Source organism: Chelonoidis abingdonii, chromosome 3, assembly GCF_003597395.2.
Source record: "Chelonoidis abingdonii isolate Lonesome George chromosome 3, CheloAbing_2.0, whole genome shotgun sequence".
NCBI classification, from domain to species: domain Eukaryota; kingdom Metazoa; phylum Chordata; order Testudines; family Testudinidae; genus Chelonoidis; species Chelonoidis abingdonii.
The window spans coordinates 165,081,347-165,099,702 of record NC_133771.1 but is presented as its reverse complement, the minus strand read 5'-3'; the positions used below and the strand labels follow the sequence as shown (position 1 = coordinate 165,099,702).

At 39.6% G+C, this 18,356-nt stretch overlaps 1 protein-coding gene across 3 annotated transcripts in view; it reads left to right on the top strand.

The window, feature by feature from the left end:
• The window catches only part of EPHX1 (epoxide hydrolase 1), a 48,292-nt gene that overhangs the window by 11,056 nt on the left and 18,880 nt on the right, over positions 1–18,356 (top strand). For 2 of the 3 annotated variants that reach the window (XM_032778780.2, XM_075064298.1), the window contains one exon: positions 17,027–17,220. In XM_032778780.2, coding sequence (XP_032634671.1) covers positions 17,038–17,220 — 183 coding nt within the window. In that variant the 5' untranslated portion in view covers positions 17,027–17,037. Of the gene's footprint in view, positions 1–1,075; positions 1,097–17,026; positions 17,221–18,356 lie in introns of those variants that run through there. The other variant, XM_032778781.2, reaches the window with a different exon arrangement.

Here is an 18,356-nt window from a genome sequence, read left to right as displayed (position 1 = left end):
CCTAGACCAGCCCTGAAAGATGTTTGTCTAGCTAGTTTTTAAAAGCTTCCAATGATGGGTACTCCATGTCCTCCTTTGGAAGCCTATTCCAGTGCTTAACTACCCCTAGACTTAGGAAGTTTTTCCTAATATCTAACCTAAATCTCCCGTGCTTCAGATGAAGCTCATTACTTTTTGTCCAATCTTCAGTGGACGTGAAGAGCAACTGATCACCAATCCTCTTTATAATAGCCCTTAACATACTGGAAGACAGTTATCAGGTCCCCCTCAGTTTTCTTTTCTCACGACTAAACATTCTTAATTTTTTTAACCTGTTCTCATAGGTCAGGTTTTCTAAACCTGTTATCATTTTTGTTGCTCTCCTGTGGACTCTTTCCAGTTTGTCCACATCTTTCCTGAATTGTGGTGCCCAAAACTGGACATAGTGCTCCAGCTGGGGCCTCACCAGTGCTGAGTAGAGCGGGACAGTTAGCGCCTGCATCTTACATACAAAACTCCTGTTAACACACTTCAGAATCATATTAGCCTTTTTTGCAACTGCATCACATTGATGGCACACATTCTGTTTGTGGTCCACTATAATCCCCAGATCCTTTTAAGCAGTAAGACCATCTAGGCAGTTATTCCCCATTTTGTAATTGTCCGTTTGATTTTTCCTTCCTAAGTGAAGTACTTTGCACTTGTCTGTGTTTAATTTTATCTTGTTGAATTCAGACCAATTCTCCAATTTGTCAAGGTCATTTTGAATTTTAAACCGGTCCTCCAAAGTGCTTGCAACCTCTCCCTTGGTGTCATCTGCAGATTTTATAAGCGTACTCTCTACTCCATTATCCAAGTCATTAATGTGACTATTGACTAGTACCACATCCAGGACTGACCCCCTACAGGATACAAGTAGATATGCCCTCCTAATTTCAGAGCAAACCATTGAGGCATAAGAGAGGAGTCATTTTCTCTGCTTCAGACCAGTGTAATGGAACACATTTTTTTTTTTTTTTTTTTTTTAAGAGTCCTGAGGGGCAAAGATAATGCTGCAATTTCAACTTACATAAAAATCACTATCACAGCACGTGGTCCGGTACAAAGGTCCTGGAAGGTAATAGTAGAAAGCAAATGGTATAAGGGAACCAGAAAAAAGCGTATTTTTACACAGTCTGAAAGATTTGTAAGGGCATTTTTGTTTAATCTATGAAATTGCATTTGGTCTATAATTAAAACCATTTTTTTTAGTGCTACTTTTAGGTAGCACTTCTGCTATATTTACATTTTGTACAGTGAATGTATGAGGAAACCAGAGCTTTCTATTTTAATCTCATTGATCGTTTTACAGTCATTCTTTGTATGAGCATTTGGAGATCTTAAATATATCATAAATGGCTTGCCTGATTTATTATTATACTAGAATACCATTGTCTGACAGTTAAATTGCATCTTTAGATGTAAATACTTGGGGATTGAACCTGGTCTCACAAGGCTTGTGCTATCAGAATCAGGCCCTTATTTTCTCTTTACTTTTCTACAATAACAATGCTCTTCATTTTCAAAGCATTCTATGAACACTGACTAATCCTCACAAAAGCTGCCAAAGGAGGCCAGTGTTGTATATCTTTTACCAATGGAGAAATTGAGGTAGAGAGTCTAAATGAGGAGATTTTCAAAGGCACAAAGAGCAGTTAGGCATCTAACATATAAAAAATCAATGGCAGTTAGGTGCCTAACTGTCATTTGTGCCTTTGACAATCAGTCCGTGAGTGAATAGCCCCTAGGACACAGATTAAATCTTAGTCTGAGCAGGTTTTTCTGTACTAGAGTTTCTGGCTGTAGCATTGGGCTCGTACATCTTGACGAGATGTTTTACCCAAGTAAATTTCATAAGTGTAAATTTGTGTACCCCAACTTATTTAACGTGTGGGTTTTTAAAATCCATTTGTTCTGAATTCATTAGTTTCTTCTACCTTGGGGAGGATATGGTGCTGCAGTCAAAATCCACTACAGATATCATATAGTCAGGGAACTGTAGGTGGAAGTGTTAAGTCCTCCTAAATAGCCAAAATCCAACATAACCTTTATCTATATGAGATGCACAAAATGTGTTTTTTGCCATAATTAGATTTTCAAATGCATGCATATGATATCATCCAAGAATTTCTGCTAATTATAATCCTTCCTTAAAAGTATGTACTGTAGTATAATCTTTTAATCATTATTTTATATATATATAAAAAGAAATTACATTTAGCAAAGCGCATAGACATGCAATTATCCTTTTAAGTAGCTTTATAGCCACAAAAACTTAGTGTGAGAAGGTCTATGAAACAGGTTATAACTCCACAGTAAAACACACACAGTCGTTACACCATAGTTAATTGCAGTTGTAAGTATACATACTTTAAGAAAGGTTTGTCTAATTAACATCTAAAAAACAGAGTTCTCAGGAATTTTGCTGAAGGGGTAACGGTATTGTTCAGTAAGGTGCAGTTTTTGGCTTAAAAGATAATAAAATGAGATGGAGTAGAGGAAACTTAATATTTTAGTTGTAGGCAAAATTAATGGATTATCTCATACACATACTTCACTAGGGATTTCTTAATGTTACAGATGGAACATTAGAATTCCACAGTCAGGCAGACAGAGGTAAAACCTTATCCTTACAGTTGAGGCTAAGTAGCCTATATCCCAGAGAGCTTGTTAGAGAGCTTTTCTCTAACAACATACAGAGAAATCCAGAACAAGGACAATCTCCTTTAACTTGCATACTCAGAACACAGCAAATAGAGTTCCAATTACTGTCAGTGCCCCCAGAGAATCGTCACTTGGGAAATAGAGTGCTAGGCACTTTCTGAAGAGCTTTTGTCTGCTCATAATTAATACCGAAGACAGTTTCCCCTTTCTGAATACTTGTACTGAATAATTCCTGAATTCTTTTTCTTGGAATAAATTAATTAAAAGCACCATGATGTATGTGAATGGGATGTTTGCATAAATAAGTGTGATTTATTTGTTCTGTCTCTTATAACTACAAATAATTCTTCCTTAATTTTGTTCTAGTCTGCAGCAGACGTGATTTTTTTTTTCCGTTTGAACTTGGTGTGAAGAAGCTTAAATGAGACTTTTCATTTTTCTTTATGTAGCAAGGCTACCATTGGATCTGTGCTCTGAACACATCCCACAAAACTGATGTGAGACAGAGCTTTCTCTCAAGTTAAACAGTTCAGTACTATAAGGACGTGCCACAGTAAACTCTAATTGAGAACACTGTTTCCTCTCTACTTCTTCTCCTCTCTTAGTGGTAATTACTCTGATGTTGTTGTGAATACAGATATGACATTTAGAAATGCAGCTTTTAAATCTGGCATAGTGTAAGCGCTTCAGTTGTTGCTAACCAAAAAGCTGAAATAGCAAGGAGATATGTGCCTGTTACATATTTACTTTGGCACATCCTTCTGGTGCTGCAGTATTTAACAGAAAGTGATGATTACCATCTGTTCCCTCCCGTCTTATCATCAAAGATTCCCTTCTTCACTGAGAATCAGCTCTTCATCGGGAGATTCTATCCCTTTCTCCATGGACACAGTTCTTTTTTTAAACAAACATTCCTGTTTTTTACTCCCAGCTTTATGCTGTCATTTTCTCTGTCTCTTTCTGCTTGGAACTATCCCATTACTTTAAATCCACCAGGCACATCCTCATCTTCACCTTCCTGAAAATGCTTCCTTAAAAGTTGCCATAAACAGATGGTTAAGGGTTAATGTCTCTTTTACCTGTAAAGGGTTAAGAAGCTCAGTGAACCTGGCTGACACCTGACCAGAGGACCAATGGGGGGACAAGATACTTTCAAATCTTGATGGAGGGAAGTCTTTGTTTGTGCTGTTGTCGTGTCTGCTTTGGCGAAGAGGACAGACGTACACAGTTCTCTCAATCTTCTGAATCAGTCTCTCATGTTCAAAATAGGACGTAATAGCCAGGAAGGCGGATTAGTCTTAGTTTTGTTTTCTTAACTGTAAACTGGTCTTTGCTGGAAGGATTTTACCTCTGTTTGCTGTAACTTTGAATCTCAGGCTAAGGGAGGGAGGTCCTCTAAGCTACATGAATCTGAATACCCGTGAAACATCCATCCTGATTTTACAGAGATAATTTACTTTTCTTTTATCTCTACGCTCTTTTGTTTCCTCTCTCTCTCCTCTACCTATGGTCAGCTTCTGGCTTTCTTCTCTTGTGGCCGCTTCTTCCTGGCTATTTCTGCATTAATAGTTCCATCCATCTCTTATGTGCGTGTCCTTTCTTTGTTGCTTCTAGGCTTGCCATTCCTGTTTACGCGCTGTCCTTGAACTCACTGTCTCGCTGTGCTGACCGCATCCCTTCGCAGCTACTGACTGCTGGTGGTAACAGAGATTTTCTAATAGCTATGCCGCGAGAGGTAGAAAGAAAGAAAACAATCACTTGTAAATGCCTTTGCTGGCTGTCGCTGGCCACAGCTTGGAGAAGAGTTAAATATCAAAATGATCTGACAAACTGGAGAAATGTCTGAAGTAAATAGGGTGAAATTCAATAAGGACAAATGCAAGTTACTCCACTTAGGAGGAGCAATCAGTTGTACACATACAAAATGGGAAATGACTACCTAGAAGGGATTACTGCGGAAAGGGATTTGGGGGTCATAAGGACTTCCAAGCTAATATAAGTCAATGGTGTACGCGTTGCAAAAAGACGAACGTATTCCTGGGATGTAAGCAGGAGTGTTGTAAGCAGCAATGCGAGAAGTATTCTTCCCACTCACTCCGTGCTGATTAGGCCTCGACTGAGTAGGTGTCCAGTTCTGGGTGCCAATTCAGAAAGGAGTGGACAATGGAGAGAGTCCCAGAGAAGAGCAACAGAACTTTAAAGTCTAGAAAGACATGACCTTGAGGAAAGTGAGAAAACTGGATTGTTTAGTTTGGAAAAGAGAAAACTGATAGGTGGACATGATAACAGTTTCAAGTATGTAAAGGTTGTTACAAGGAGGAGGAAGAAAAAAAATTTCTTAACTCTGAGGATAGGACAAGAAGCAATGGGCTTAATCGGCAGCAAGGGAGGTTAGGTTGGACTTAGCAAAACTTCTCTAACTAGTCAGGGGGTAAGCACTTGGAATTAAATTGCCTAGGGAGGCGTAGAATCTTCCATCATGGGAAGATGGTTGAAGAACCATGGTTCAAGCTTGTCCTCAGCGTCGGCACTTTGAGTGCAGAAGGTGGGGACACACAAGGATTCTAAAAATTAATACTGGCCACTCCAGGCTTGTATTAAACTCCCAAGGTTACAGCTTCTCTCTGACCTTGGATTGGTAGATGCTGCCACCACCCAAGTGCAGAACCCCTTTGAGAGACCAGGAAGGTGCACTTGGGAATTCCTTCCCATGGGGTACCCTCAGGCCCTTTAACCCCCCACCTTTGGGAAAGAGCTGAAAAAAGAGGAAAAAAAAGAAATCAGCTGTTGCCACCAGCTAATTAAACAACATGTGCACAAACCTATTAAGACACAAAGATCCAATTCTGTTCCTAAAAAAGGTAAATTTTATTAATAAAAAAAGGAAGAAAATACATCTAGGAAGTTAGGTATTTGCTATATTTAAAAAAAAAACACTACAAGGATTAAGCATCAAGAGTAGCTTTCTTGACATCCAGCTTAAAGGTTACAAGCAAAACAAAACCACCTGGGGTTAGTACAGAGGAATCCACAAGCCATAACAAAATAAAAGGAATAAATGTAATCGCGTCTTCCTAGATATTTCCTGATCTACTTACATATCTGGAGTTTTTAAATTAGTAGTTTTGAGGTATGATAACGATGATTTTTTCATACCTGTCCCAAGTTCTTACAGCATAGCTCTGTCCTGTCCACCTCTCCCCGGAGAACCACCACAGACAGACAAAAGAGGAGTCTCGTCTGAATTTAAAAAAGTTCTAGCCTTCCCATTTGGCTCTCTTGGCCAGGTGCCCATTCACCTCTTTTTGCCTATGCATAGCAGTGAGACTTTTTAACTCTTTACAGGTAGAGCAATTAGAGAATAGCTACTAAGAAGGATTTTATAGCTACTGGCTGGCTGGGTGTCCATAAGAGGGAGTTCCCTCCCCTCCTTTCATTTATCACAACAGGTTAGACAAACACCTGTCAGGAATGGTCTAGACTTAGTCCTGCCACAAGTGCAGGGGACTGGTCTAGATGACCTCTCAAAGTCCTTTCCAGTTCTATGATTTCCCCCACTTTTCTGTTGCTTGTTCCTTCAAGGATCCACATTGTGACTAATCCAGTTCCAATCAAATAGGGGCCTCTTCTGGAGCAAAAAAACAGCACTTTTGAATCAGGCTGCAGATTACTATTGAGCGTCAGAAGAGTACACTGGAAAATAAGATCCCTGCCTTGCTCCTGACCTGTTATAGCTGCAGAACATTGTCAAGCACTCCCAGTGGTTTAGTTGAGCAAGTTCAAAATGATTTATACCTTTACATTTTTAAACCCTTTAATAATTTTTTTGTTCTATTAGATATATTGGCAAAGAGTGATCTGTCTGGAGAGGTACTAGTGTAAGGGCTTATTGTAAATCTGTAAAAAAAGGGACTGAATGCGAGCATGTTATCAATAAAACATAGAGTGTTTGTATAACAGCATGAAAATACATTTAAACTTAAATAACTTCCAAATTGAATTATTTTTCCAGCACAGCAGTTACAGACCAATCAATGCTAATCTGCTTGCAGTAACCTCATGGTCTGCTGGTAAATAAAAATTAGTGACAACAAAACACATTAAATCAGAGTCATCATAATTTCAGATCTCTGACTGAAAGTAGCGAGCCCGGTCTTAAAGCTAATGCTCCATCCATATAGTAGTTTACATTCTTGGGCATGTGTGATTAACAGCACCTCTCAGAACCATATGTGTTGTATATTATGTGTTCTGCAATATCTAGGCAAAGTAAGATGAGGTAATCCTTTATATTTTTAGAGTGGCATTCTGTTGTAGGGGGAAGAGCTTTAGCTCTGAGATTCACTAACATGGGTTTTAAAGTTCTTTCTGTCACTTACCTACCCTGCTGTAAATTTTCTGCATAGGCAGGCTGTTTGTCTGTCTTTTAACCCTTAATGTTGTTTTAACTGATTTTTAAAAATAACTTGTTGGCTTTTTGTTGTGGCTAAGGATAGCTGTGTTACCTTCAGGCACCTCCATTTCAATCCAGGCTTGACCAAATCTATGGCCGTTTGAGGTGCAGCAGGGTACATTTCACTATCCTCTCAGAACTCTGCACCTTGGTGGGAAAGGCTCCCAGCAGTAAGCATTGGAAGTACAATGCATGATTCTGCCTCTCCTTCTCCAACTTAATCTAACTCTAAGAATTATTTTAACAATCTTAGATTCATCAGATGATGAAAAATGACTTATTTCAAGGGTGCGTATGGAAAAGACCATTTTGTTTTGTAATGTACCCAGGAAAGTTCAGCTCAGATGCAACATCTGGGTGTCAGCTTAGTTCCTAGCCCTCTTGTTTGAAGCACAAAGAATTGAAATGACTTCTCCTTGTCTGAATGAAGAAATAATTGGATAAGGATGGGTAGAGCAGAATGTGTCTAATTCACTGCTCGGTTATGACTTGTAGGAATACTACCAAAAAAAAGTTGTGGAACTAATATGATGTTTGTAACCATTACATTGTTCACTCTACTTGTGTGGTTGATCCCTTTCCCCTGTCCTTTGTCTCTTTAGATGGTCATTTTTTTAGGGTAAGGACTGTCGCTTATTCTGTAGACGTACAGTAAGCTAGGACAGTGGAGCCCTGTTCTTGACTGACCCCTAGGCACTATTGGAATAAACATAAGTAACAGAAGTTGGGTGCTGTTGGGTAATTCTCTGAACTGAAAATGGATCCTATCAATGTAATGCTTTAACTTTCTTTGATCTGTGGGTGTGCAGAATTTGTTTTATTGAAAGTTTTACAAAGCCTAGTGTTGTTAAAAGAAACCGCTGGTATGGATATTAAAAAATAGTGGTTTTTTTATTGTGACTTAAACATTCCTGTGCAGTGTCTGCAAATATTTCAGTATTGGATTAGTGCACTAGATTCAAAAAGTGAAACTGACCATAAACAAAAATGAATGTGAACAAGAGTTCATTCAATGAAATTAAAGGTAACAAATTTAAAACTGGTAAAAGGAAATACTCCCCTCTCCCTCCCACAAAGCACAGTAAAACTTTGGAACTAATTACCACTAGGCATCACTGAGGCCAACAGCTTAACAGTGTTTTTAAAAAAGGATGAGATGCTTGTATGGATAATGAGAACATCCACAGTTACATTTGTATTTATTGTAAGAGACAAACTCTTCAAGGCTTAAGGCACTAAGTGATGGGAGTTAGCCATAGGGGGACTTTCCTCCTAAGGGGGCCATTATGGTGATGGCTGCTATTGGAGACAGGGTATCAGAGTAGATGTGGTTATGTCATATGGCAATCCCCATGCTCCTGTGAAACTGTTCAGTCTGTTTTTACTGTACAAATGGAGTGAAATGGAAACCAAACTGAGAATATGGTGAAAAATAAACTAGATTTTAATATTCACTTTTAATCATTTAAGGTGTTGTAAGGAAATGTTTTTTTAATGAGATTTTTAAGCAGACTATCAGTTTTCAAATAGATGAGTTTCATTTTTATAAAAATTTAAAAAAACAAAAAAATGTACTAAGTCTTTGTTACTTTATTTAGCTGTTAGGAATATGTCTTAAAGTGTGTTTTTTGAAAGGAGCAAAACAAAAACATAATTCTTTGCTAGACCGCTCATAAGAAGGTACCATCTAGGATATTTATTTAAACAATATCCATGAAGGCTCATTCATTCTGAGGAATAGTTAATTTCCAGACTCTAAATATTACTGGAGGATGAATGAAAATATCTCGTTCTAAGATCTGGCATTGAGCCACTACAAAAAATGTTAGCTCACTTTGAAGTTGTAATCTCAAAGGCAAATGCCAACAATGCCACATCAAGAGACCTTAGAGAGTAAAAACATTAACAGTTTATTTACATCTCTGAAAAATGAAGAACATTAATATAGCATCAGAAAAGTTAAAGAAGAAATAGGTGCAGTGAATCCTTCCCTTACCAAGAGAGCTAGAACAAGTGTAAAGGGGTTTTAACTTTCGTCTCTGGGGACAGCACTGTCCAGTTGTTAGAGGAAAAGATTCTGAGCCAGATTCTCAGCCTTGTCGAAGATGCTTTGCATAGCTCCAGTAGGTCAAAGCAGCTTTAAAGAACTGGCCTGAGTAGCAAACTGGGGGATCTGCAAGTGGTGTAAAGCTGGTATAGTTGGCTCAATACCATCTCCTTCTGGCTCCCACCACTCAGCACAGGAGCATGAGGTGGCAGGGGGTGTATGCTGTGCTCTAGCAATCTGTCACTAACATAATTTTTTGGAGGCCATTACAGGTTAGAACAGCTCTGTGTCACTTTGCCCTGTTTCCCTATCCTCAGGTGCAACAGTCAAGCAAAGTGCAGGATCGAGGCCTCTTGTGTTCTTATATACCACAGTGATTGGGTTGGCCTTTGCGACTGGAGAGATTACCGCTTCCTTTATAACCAGTACCTCCCATGAGAGCCACATTTAACTGACGCCATGACCCTTTTGACCAATGGGGGAAGACCTGTGCAGTGAATAGAACTTTCACAGGTGCTGAATGTGCTTTATGGAACTCACTACCAGATAAGATCAGAATAACCTCTTACCTCAATGCGTTTGGAATAAATTGCAAAACAAATGTCTTTGAATTGGCTTTTCCATAGCAAGTTCTGCATGTGCTCTTGCACAGACACAAAATTCACCCACACAATTAAAAAAAGTCTAACTATTTAAGGTTTTTAGCCCCACAGGTGGAGATGGGAGAGGAGGAGAGAGAGAGACTTTGTTTTAAACGTTTGTGAGGCATTTGGTTACTACTTTGATGGGGCCCTACAGATTCCTAGACAGTGCAGAATAGAACTCATATCTGAGTTGTGGTGTGACCTGGGGTAAGTCACTTCATTTCTCTGTGTCTCAGTTTCACCATCTATTAAATAGTGATGATATTTACTAGTGTGAAAGTAGAACTAATTATATTGTAAAAATAAGAATGGATTAAAGAAATGTTGTATGTACCTTTAAGCAGAAATAAGAAATGTTGAAACACAGGTGCCAGGAAAAGAAACATTAGGCATAAACAAGGGTGCTAATGGCGAAACATTAACAGAAGATCGAATAAGTTAGTAATGGAATATCATGCATGTCTAGCCCCAGGTAAACTTATCAGATTTCTGTTTCCTTTGTTATTTCTTGCTAAGTGCTTCCCCCCCTTTTCGCTATAAATAAGATGGTTTTGTCTTGTATGGTGCTCACATTATCTGTGCTGTATTAGCAAGAGTGCTTGTGCTAATAAAACAGATGTAGCTGACAAACTGTGAGTCCTGAGTCAACTTTGCAATTTGGGTTCTACCGAAGGATGGCAACGTCTCACGGGCTGTCTGTGATTCTGACCATTTTTGTAGGCATGACGTGGCACCGCACTGGCATTTAGCCCGCGCGTCCATCACTAATGAAAGGAGGCAACCACAGTGAAGTCTACGGGCATCGTAATTATTGTGTGTTTGTCTGATGAGGACTGTCCTGTCTCTTTCTATCACGTCCTCTGTGGAGTGTTTGATCTGGGGCAGTGTCCGTCCGGGATGCCGGACCCAAGGGGGTTCCTGTCCCCGCGGTCTTGAGTGAGTGGAATCTGCACAATCGCAGCATGCACCGCACTATTGGTAAAACCTCTTGGATGCGATAAGTAAAGCGTCGATTGAGGCATAGCCCTTGGCTCCTTATGTTACACTGGGCATCGCTTCGGACAACCCTCTAATTCCTTCTTGTGTAATTGGTGTTATGTGAAGTCGCTCCTGTATGGTACCAGGAATCTAAGCCGGGCGTTCCCTAAGGAACTCCGCGCTTCATTATGATGTTAAAAGGGTCTGGACTCCTGTAATTTTTCTGGAAAAATTGGTCTAGGCTAAACTCAGGGGGATCCCCAAAACTCAGTGGGCCCTGTTAAAATCTCTGGAACAAAGCCTGAGTGATGTCTTAAAGGACAACTCGGCAACCTAAAACTAAATTGGCTAAAGGAGTGGTTAACTGTTTTCATGCATGGTGGGACAGAGGCAAATCGCTAGAGAGCAAAATCAAAAAACTTGCTCTCTCAATTATTCAATAATAGTTAAAAGCTTTATTTAAGCCTCCTCTCCCACCACAGACTGAGCGCTTCCTTTACCCCGTTCTCCAAACCCCGGATTCGATCCCAACCCCTTCATAAGTCCCTATCTCATTGTAAAAAGACAAAAAAAGTCCCTTGTTCTGTTCCCCTTTGTTGTCTTGCTTCAAAAACTGATTCTTTAGTGTTCCACTACAATTTCGCAAGGGAGGGAGGGCTCCTCAACTAGCCTCCACCCTTTCCCGGGTCCCTTTCCTTGACATTCTCTTTCAATTGTGAAGTGACCAATAGCACTCACAAATTGGCGTCACTGGAAAAGCAGGATAGGCCCAAGGCAAGCAACAGAATAAAGAAACTGAAAACAGGTTGGAAAGCCCTAAGGGAATAGTGTCAGGAATAAGAAAAGCAGGTAAGTGCAGGCATGAACCCCTGGAACAATACTTTAAATTGTAAATCTGAGGTGATTAAAGGTGTCTTTTGGGACATAACAAGTGATTTAAGAAAAGAGAGTGAAAAGTTAAACTATACAGAGGCTGAAGAAAATTAAGCAGTTAAACTTTGTGGAAAAATGTTAAAAAGGACATGTTAAAGAGAGAGAATGTCTTGCGTTTCTTTGCAGCATTTCTGAAGGCGAAAATGGGCCCTTTTTCAGAAGATGCTGTAAATCAATCCATATATATATTATATATAGCTATGCAAAAACAAGCAGTGTAAAGAAATGTTAAGGAAAAGGAAAATGTGTAATGTATTCTATTGTTGTGAAAAATAGTAACATTTAAGAATCTAAACCAACATTCTGTTTGTTAAAACTCCTGTTTTCTAGGTGTGAGATAAATTGGTTTTGTTTTTGTTTTAATGCCACTAAAATTCCATTTGACTTTTAATTTCAAAGTTGCAAAACTTGAACAACCTTTGCAAGACAGGTATTAGTGCTGTTGGCGTTGGGATTAGCATTAACCCTTAAGAGGTAACTTGATTCTTTACAAAATTAAATGTTTTTAAATAAAGACCAAGTCATGGTTGCAATAGGGCAGTCAAAATCAGGAGAACTAGGTTGAGATTCTGATCTACTTGTTTTGGTTGGGTTTTTTTTTTGGGTAACAATAGCAGATAAGAGCTGCTGATAAAAGAATAAGAAATTAACAGTGACCCTCTGAAGAAACAGCACAGGTGAGGTGCACAAAAACAAAAAGAAGCAATGTTAAAAACACTGAGCCTTAAAAATAGCTCTGTGTAATTCAGATTGTCACTTTATAAGGGTAATGAAAACTCTGTAAGACAAAACAACAGTTACATTCTTATGTAAAATTATATAGGCTTATGTTTTAAAAAAGTTTAGTATAGAAAGAATGTGCATTTTCCCTAGGACATGTGCAGTGTATATTGTAGAGGGTTAGAAAAATGTTATTTTTGTCTTCCAGATAATCAAAGTACTGTATAATAAGCTATGGTATGTGTAATTCTTGGGGAAGTGTTTTAAAAATGTTAGCAATCCACCAAAAGACAAATGTATAATGTAATGTAAGTACTGTGTTTACCAATAATCACATTTACTATTGCCCAACAACACACAAAACAGTCTCAGCTTACTGTAAGCACTGAGTTAGCTGAGTTCTCTATCAGCTTTGGCATTGAATGGCAAACAGTTACAATCATCTGTTAAAAGGTAAAAAGATAACATAGTTCCTAGAAGAAAAAAACTGGACCATTCATATTATACACACAAATGGGGAATGTTAAGAATTGCCACTGCAGAAAACATAACAGCTTACATGTATAACGTATTTTCTGTGGTCTCCCAACTACTGCATACTAATGTTACTACCCCTAATTGTTTTTGGTTTTAAATTGTATGTTTAATTGAAATGTTTAAAATGTGCTGGTAAATAAACAAATGTGTGCAAAGCTAAAGCCACAGGCCAAAATCACTCCCAGTATTTTCTATTACGTGGACTAATAAAGTGACATAGCGATTAATAATCTTAGTGTCAAAAGGGGGATATGTAGGAGCAGGATTTTATAATGTCCCATAAGAATTAATGTATGATTGATTATTCTGCTAACACCCTTTTGAATCAGAAGAAAAGACCCTCTGGGACTATAAGATTCTGTCCCATATGCATTACAAATTAGGCCTCTCTTAACTCTTTGTTTTAAGATTAGTTAGTAAGAGACAAGATTCTCATTGTGTCTATGTTAAGTAATTAGAGAACATTAAAGGCCTGGTCTCAGTGTAAATGTTTCTTGGTTATCAATTGTAAACTTAGCAAGGTTGATTTGCAATGCTTTTTTGCTCGATATAAAACTACTGTTTGTATTCTCAATCTATTTGTGTGAATGAGAATGTATGCATAACCAATCATTACCTCAGGACCACGCAGAGTCAATTTTGACTCCAGAAGAAGACGTAGAGGAACAGCCTGCAATATCTTACATCTACGCTCTGTAAGGGTTGCCAGAAGCAGAACGAGTACATAAAGCAAGGCCCAAGAAAGCAGTAGTGAGCCTAGCGCCTGCTGCCTGTGAACTAAAACTGTGACTGCAGTTCCCTCAGTTGAGCTTGTCAGAACCAGAAGGGTCGCCCTTGCCTCCAACTGCACCTCTGGTGGTGCCTGTTCCTCGCGCTGGCTTGGTCTTAAGGTCTGGGGAGTCCACAATGACAATTCTTTTATCCAGCAGCAAGTGTGGATAGCTCAGACCCTTATTATTTCTAATACTGGGTCTGCAGCCACATCCAGCCCACTCTCAAACTGGTGTTCCTGTCTGGTTATCCACTCAATTCCCCAGACCTCACTGGAGGACCTTGTCTGTTTAACAACAATATGGAACAGTAATGCACCTGGTAAGAGGCTATAGGCAGTTCCTCTATCCCACTTTGGGAGTATACACCAGGCAAAAAAAAAAAAGCGCCTGAGGTTACAAGTAATAGTTAAAATAATGGCAAATAAAACCGGAGAAGTTTTAAGAGCCCTGACCAAAGAACAGGGGCGATCTGACAGGTGGCCCCTCAGAACCGTCAGGCATTGGAATAGTGCTGGTGGTCAAAGGAGGGACCTGTGCTCTCACTGGAAAACATATTGTCTGTTATACCTGACAATACCAACGAGGTAATAAATCGCGCTAGCCCTTAGGACAAATCACATATTTCCCCAAGTAGAGCGAGTTCTTTATGGAAGTGGCTAAGGTAACCTGTTCAATTTCTCTGGCATAGAAAATGGTTGTTTCAGGAGCCTGACTATGCTGTTTGAAATCCTATGATTTTGTATGTTAATCTCCTGTTGCATCAAATGGTGTAAGACATGTCACACAATAGCTGCCCAAACAAGTGCTAATATGATGATTTTAAATATCACCATAAAGAAATAAAGAACAGTTGATTTGTGGGACCAGTAATTTTGGTCATGGCGAGAGCTTGACCAAAAGGAGGGATTGTGAAAGTAGAATTATTATATTGTAAAATTAAGATGGATTAAAGAAATGTTGTAGTACCTTTAAGCAGAAATAAGAAATGTTGAACACAGGTGCCAGGAAAAGAAACATTAGGCATAAACAGGGTGCTAATGGCGAAACGTTAACAGAAGATCGGTAATAATTAAGTAAGGAAATAGAATATTGCATGGCTAGCCCAGGTAAACTTATCAATTTTCTTCCTTTGTCATCTTGCTAGTGCTCCCCCCCTTTTATCTGTATAAATAAGATAGTTTGTGTCTTGTATGGTGCTCACATTATCTGGGTGTATTAGCAGAGCGCTGTGCTAATAAAACAGAGTGGTCTGACAAACTGTGAGTTCTGAGTCTAACTTTGACACTAGCCTCTGCCAAGTGCTTTGCAATTTTTAAATGGCCCTTCAGTTCTGACATGCAGCACTACTGCTATGTTATTCCTAAAACTGTTTGCTCTTGAAGGAAGGCTACTAAAATGTTTTGTATTGGATGATTTTTATGGGGACTAACTTCCAGTCTGAAACGCTGAAACTGGCATGTAATCCAGGGTTTGTGTGCAAACCTGGGGAGAATCTGGGTTAGGACTTCGAAGAGTGCAGCTAAGAGAGATTAGTACTTTCTCAGAGGATACAGAGGTATTTATGGAATTCTGACTGAAACTGGTCAGCTGATTCAATCCTTAACTTGCCTTTAATTTCCATTTTCTAGGCTGAAAGGGTTTCTGAAGAATTTGAGAACAATTTGAAAAGTTGCAACATTTGCATGTGCACCCCCTGCATCATTAAAACTTCTGGATGTATGCACACAAGTATCTGATTTTTCTCCAAATGCTGTTTTTATGGGTGCTAATTGTGCTAGCACAATTTATATGCCAGACTTTGCAAAATTGACCCCAGAAGCTTAACAACGTCTCCTGCCTTACAATAATTTTAAAATTGACATCGGTCAATTTTAGCCCTTAGGTAACTGGGTGAACTCCCTTAACTTAGATGCTACAGTTCTTGTTTAGCTTCATGGATGAATTTGGCCCAGCATTTTCAGTGAATATTTTATTTATCCCCTAGAGCAATTTCAAAGCATCAGATTACTCTGTGCAACAACAGCAACAACTACAACAAAAACCCTTCCAGCACTGGAGAGAGTATGGAATAGTATGTGTCATAAATAATGTCTGCCATACAGAACAGTTTTGAAATAATTAATATTTTAACAATAATTCCTCAAGTATGATGGGTCTTTCAAATGTGACATACTTTTAAAAACAACAGCAACAAAACCCAAACCTCTGCACATACATTTCTTGTATTTAAAAGGCTACTCAGAAACATTAATATTAAAGAGAAACTGCTTTGCAGTCTTTCGTTGTTTTTTTTACTTGAGGCACAAAACAGTTTAAAGATGTTCCAAATGGAATTGTTTAATATTTTAAGTATTCTATATCTACTGCTCTTAAAAAAGTACAACCAGCCTGAAGCAATGATTATGGGATTAAGAAAAGGTGAAACCAGGGTGGCTTTGGTTTGGTAAAATTTCATCACTTGGGGAGGTGTTTTGGATCCTGGAGTCTGTGCACTTTTTTTCTTTTGGAGGGTCCACAAGAAAGCAAAGGGAAGGTCTTCTGAACACTTCAACCTCAGTCTACCTTTTACACTGTTGAAGTCTGTGAGGGAGTATAGTAAATGTAAAATATCTTTTCTCCCAGCAGCATTCAAGTATGCAAAATTGTCTGCTTCAGTGTTCTTCACTAGTTTAGTATGCTAAAATGAGGTATGGGTCTGTGCAAGAATCTGAAACCTTGATATATGTATTCTGTGAATTTTCAGAGAGAGGCTGCGAGATTCAAGTGACTTAATATTTTTCTACAAGGCAATAATGACCAAAAGTTACAGCAATCTGATAATATAGCCATGGTATCTACCATGTTATAATATGGTTGGGCCACAACATAGATAGGCTTCTAGCCACTTACATTAATTTTGAAAGTGGGTCTTAGGGCTTGTCTACACTACCGCGTGGGGTTGATCTAAGGTGCGCAACTTCAGTTATATGAATAGCGTAGCTGAAGTCGACATACTTAGATCTACTTACCATGGTGTCTTCATTGCTGATACTCTCCCGTCGACTCCACTTGTGCTCCTCGTTCTGGTGGAGTACCAGAGTCAACAGGAGAGCGTTCAGCTAGCCGCGATAAGTCGACCCCCTCTGGATCTCTCTCTGCCTGCCAATCCGGCGGGTAGTGTAGACAAACCCTTAGGCTCCTAAATTACTTAAGCTCTTTTGAAAATTTTATGTGACATGCCTCAGTCAGTTAACGACAGGGTTGTGCTTTTCTCTTGCAGTTGCAGTCATTATGTTGCTTGAAATATTCCTGACACTGGCCTTGGGGATCATCGTCTATCTGTTCCTTACCAGAAAGAAGGAGGAGACGCTACACATTGAGGAGGGATGGTGGGGCAAAGGGCAGAAACCTGACTCTGAAGAAGATACAACTGTTCATCCATTTAAGGTGGAAACCACAGAAGAAGAGCTGAATGTAAGGAAGAGTATGAAATGGCAGAATAAATGTGTGATTTGTTTTGGAGCGATTTTCAAATTAAATCAGTAACTAAATTTATAGAAGTGAAATAGAACTATTGAAATTGAGGCGTGATGCACAAATCTTAATAGCAAGGGACTTTCCCTTGCTCTCAAAAAGTAGTAGTGATAGATAGACTTCTGTATCCCAGTGTTTTGTTTTGTTCCCAGCTGACTGCTATCATGTTAGCATATGAGCCTACTTTGTGGGCAGGGCCGGCTCCAGCCCCCAGCGCGCCAAGCACGTGCTTGGGGTGGCATGCTGCGGGGGGGCGCTCTGCCAGTTGCTGGGAGCGTGGCAGGCGGCTCCGGTGGACCTCCCGCAGGTGTGCCTGCGGAGGGTCTGCTGGTCCCGCTGCTCCGGTGGAGCATCTGCAGGCACGCCTGCAGGAGGTCCACCAGAGCCGCGGGACCACCAGACCCTCCTCAGGGAAGCCTGCGGGAGGTCCACTGGAGCCGCGGGACCGGCGAGCGGCAGAGTGCCCCCCGCGGCGTGCCGCCGTGCTTGGGGCAGCGAAATTGCTAGAGCCGGCCCTGTTTGTGGGGTCTGATAATTCCAGAAAATGTTGAACATAAAAGCGGAATTTGGTTTTTGTGATCATTCAGCTCTCTGCTACTGTATTTGCCCCTCCCTCCGACTGATTATTGAGGCTCTAGATTATAAAAGACTGATTGGGAAAATGTCTTTAATTTACTCATTTCAGAAGCAGATAAGAATTTCTCACCTTCTTGAGTGCCATTTGGCTGCAAGTAAAGAACAGCACAGCTCTTGACAATGTTAGTTAAAGCCTTTTATAGGATGACTGACCCGCCTTGGCATTAAAACACTGATACCATGGTAATAAATACAGTGAAAATATGTAGATGGTGGAATCTTGCAAGTGATAGAGATTTTGTTTTTACGTTTACATGTTTGTACATATTTGGGAAAGTTGCAGCTTTATAGAGCTGCTTGGAGTGATTATTCAAATATTATGCACAAAATGGGATTGTCCCTATAGTTCCTTATAACAGGTTTCCATTTCTTTTATTGGTCATGGCTTCTATAACTCTTACCTTCTTCCACTTCTGGGTTTAAATAGAAGGTGGCCTCTT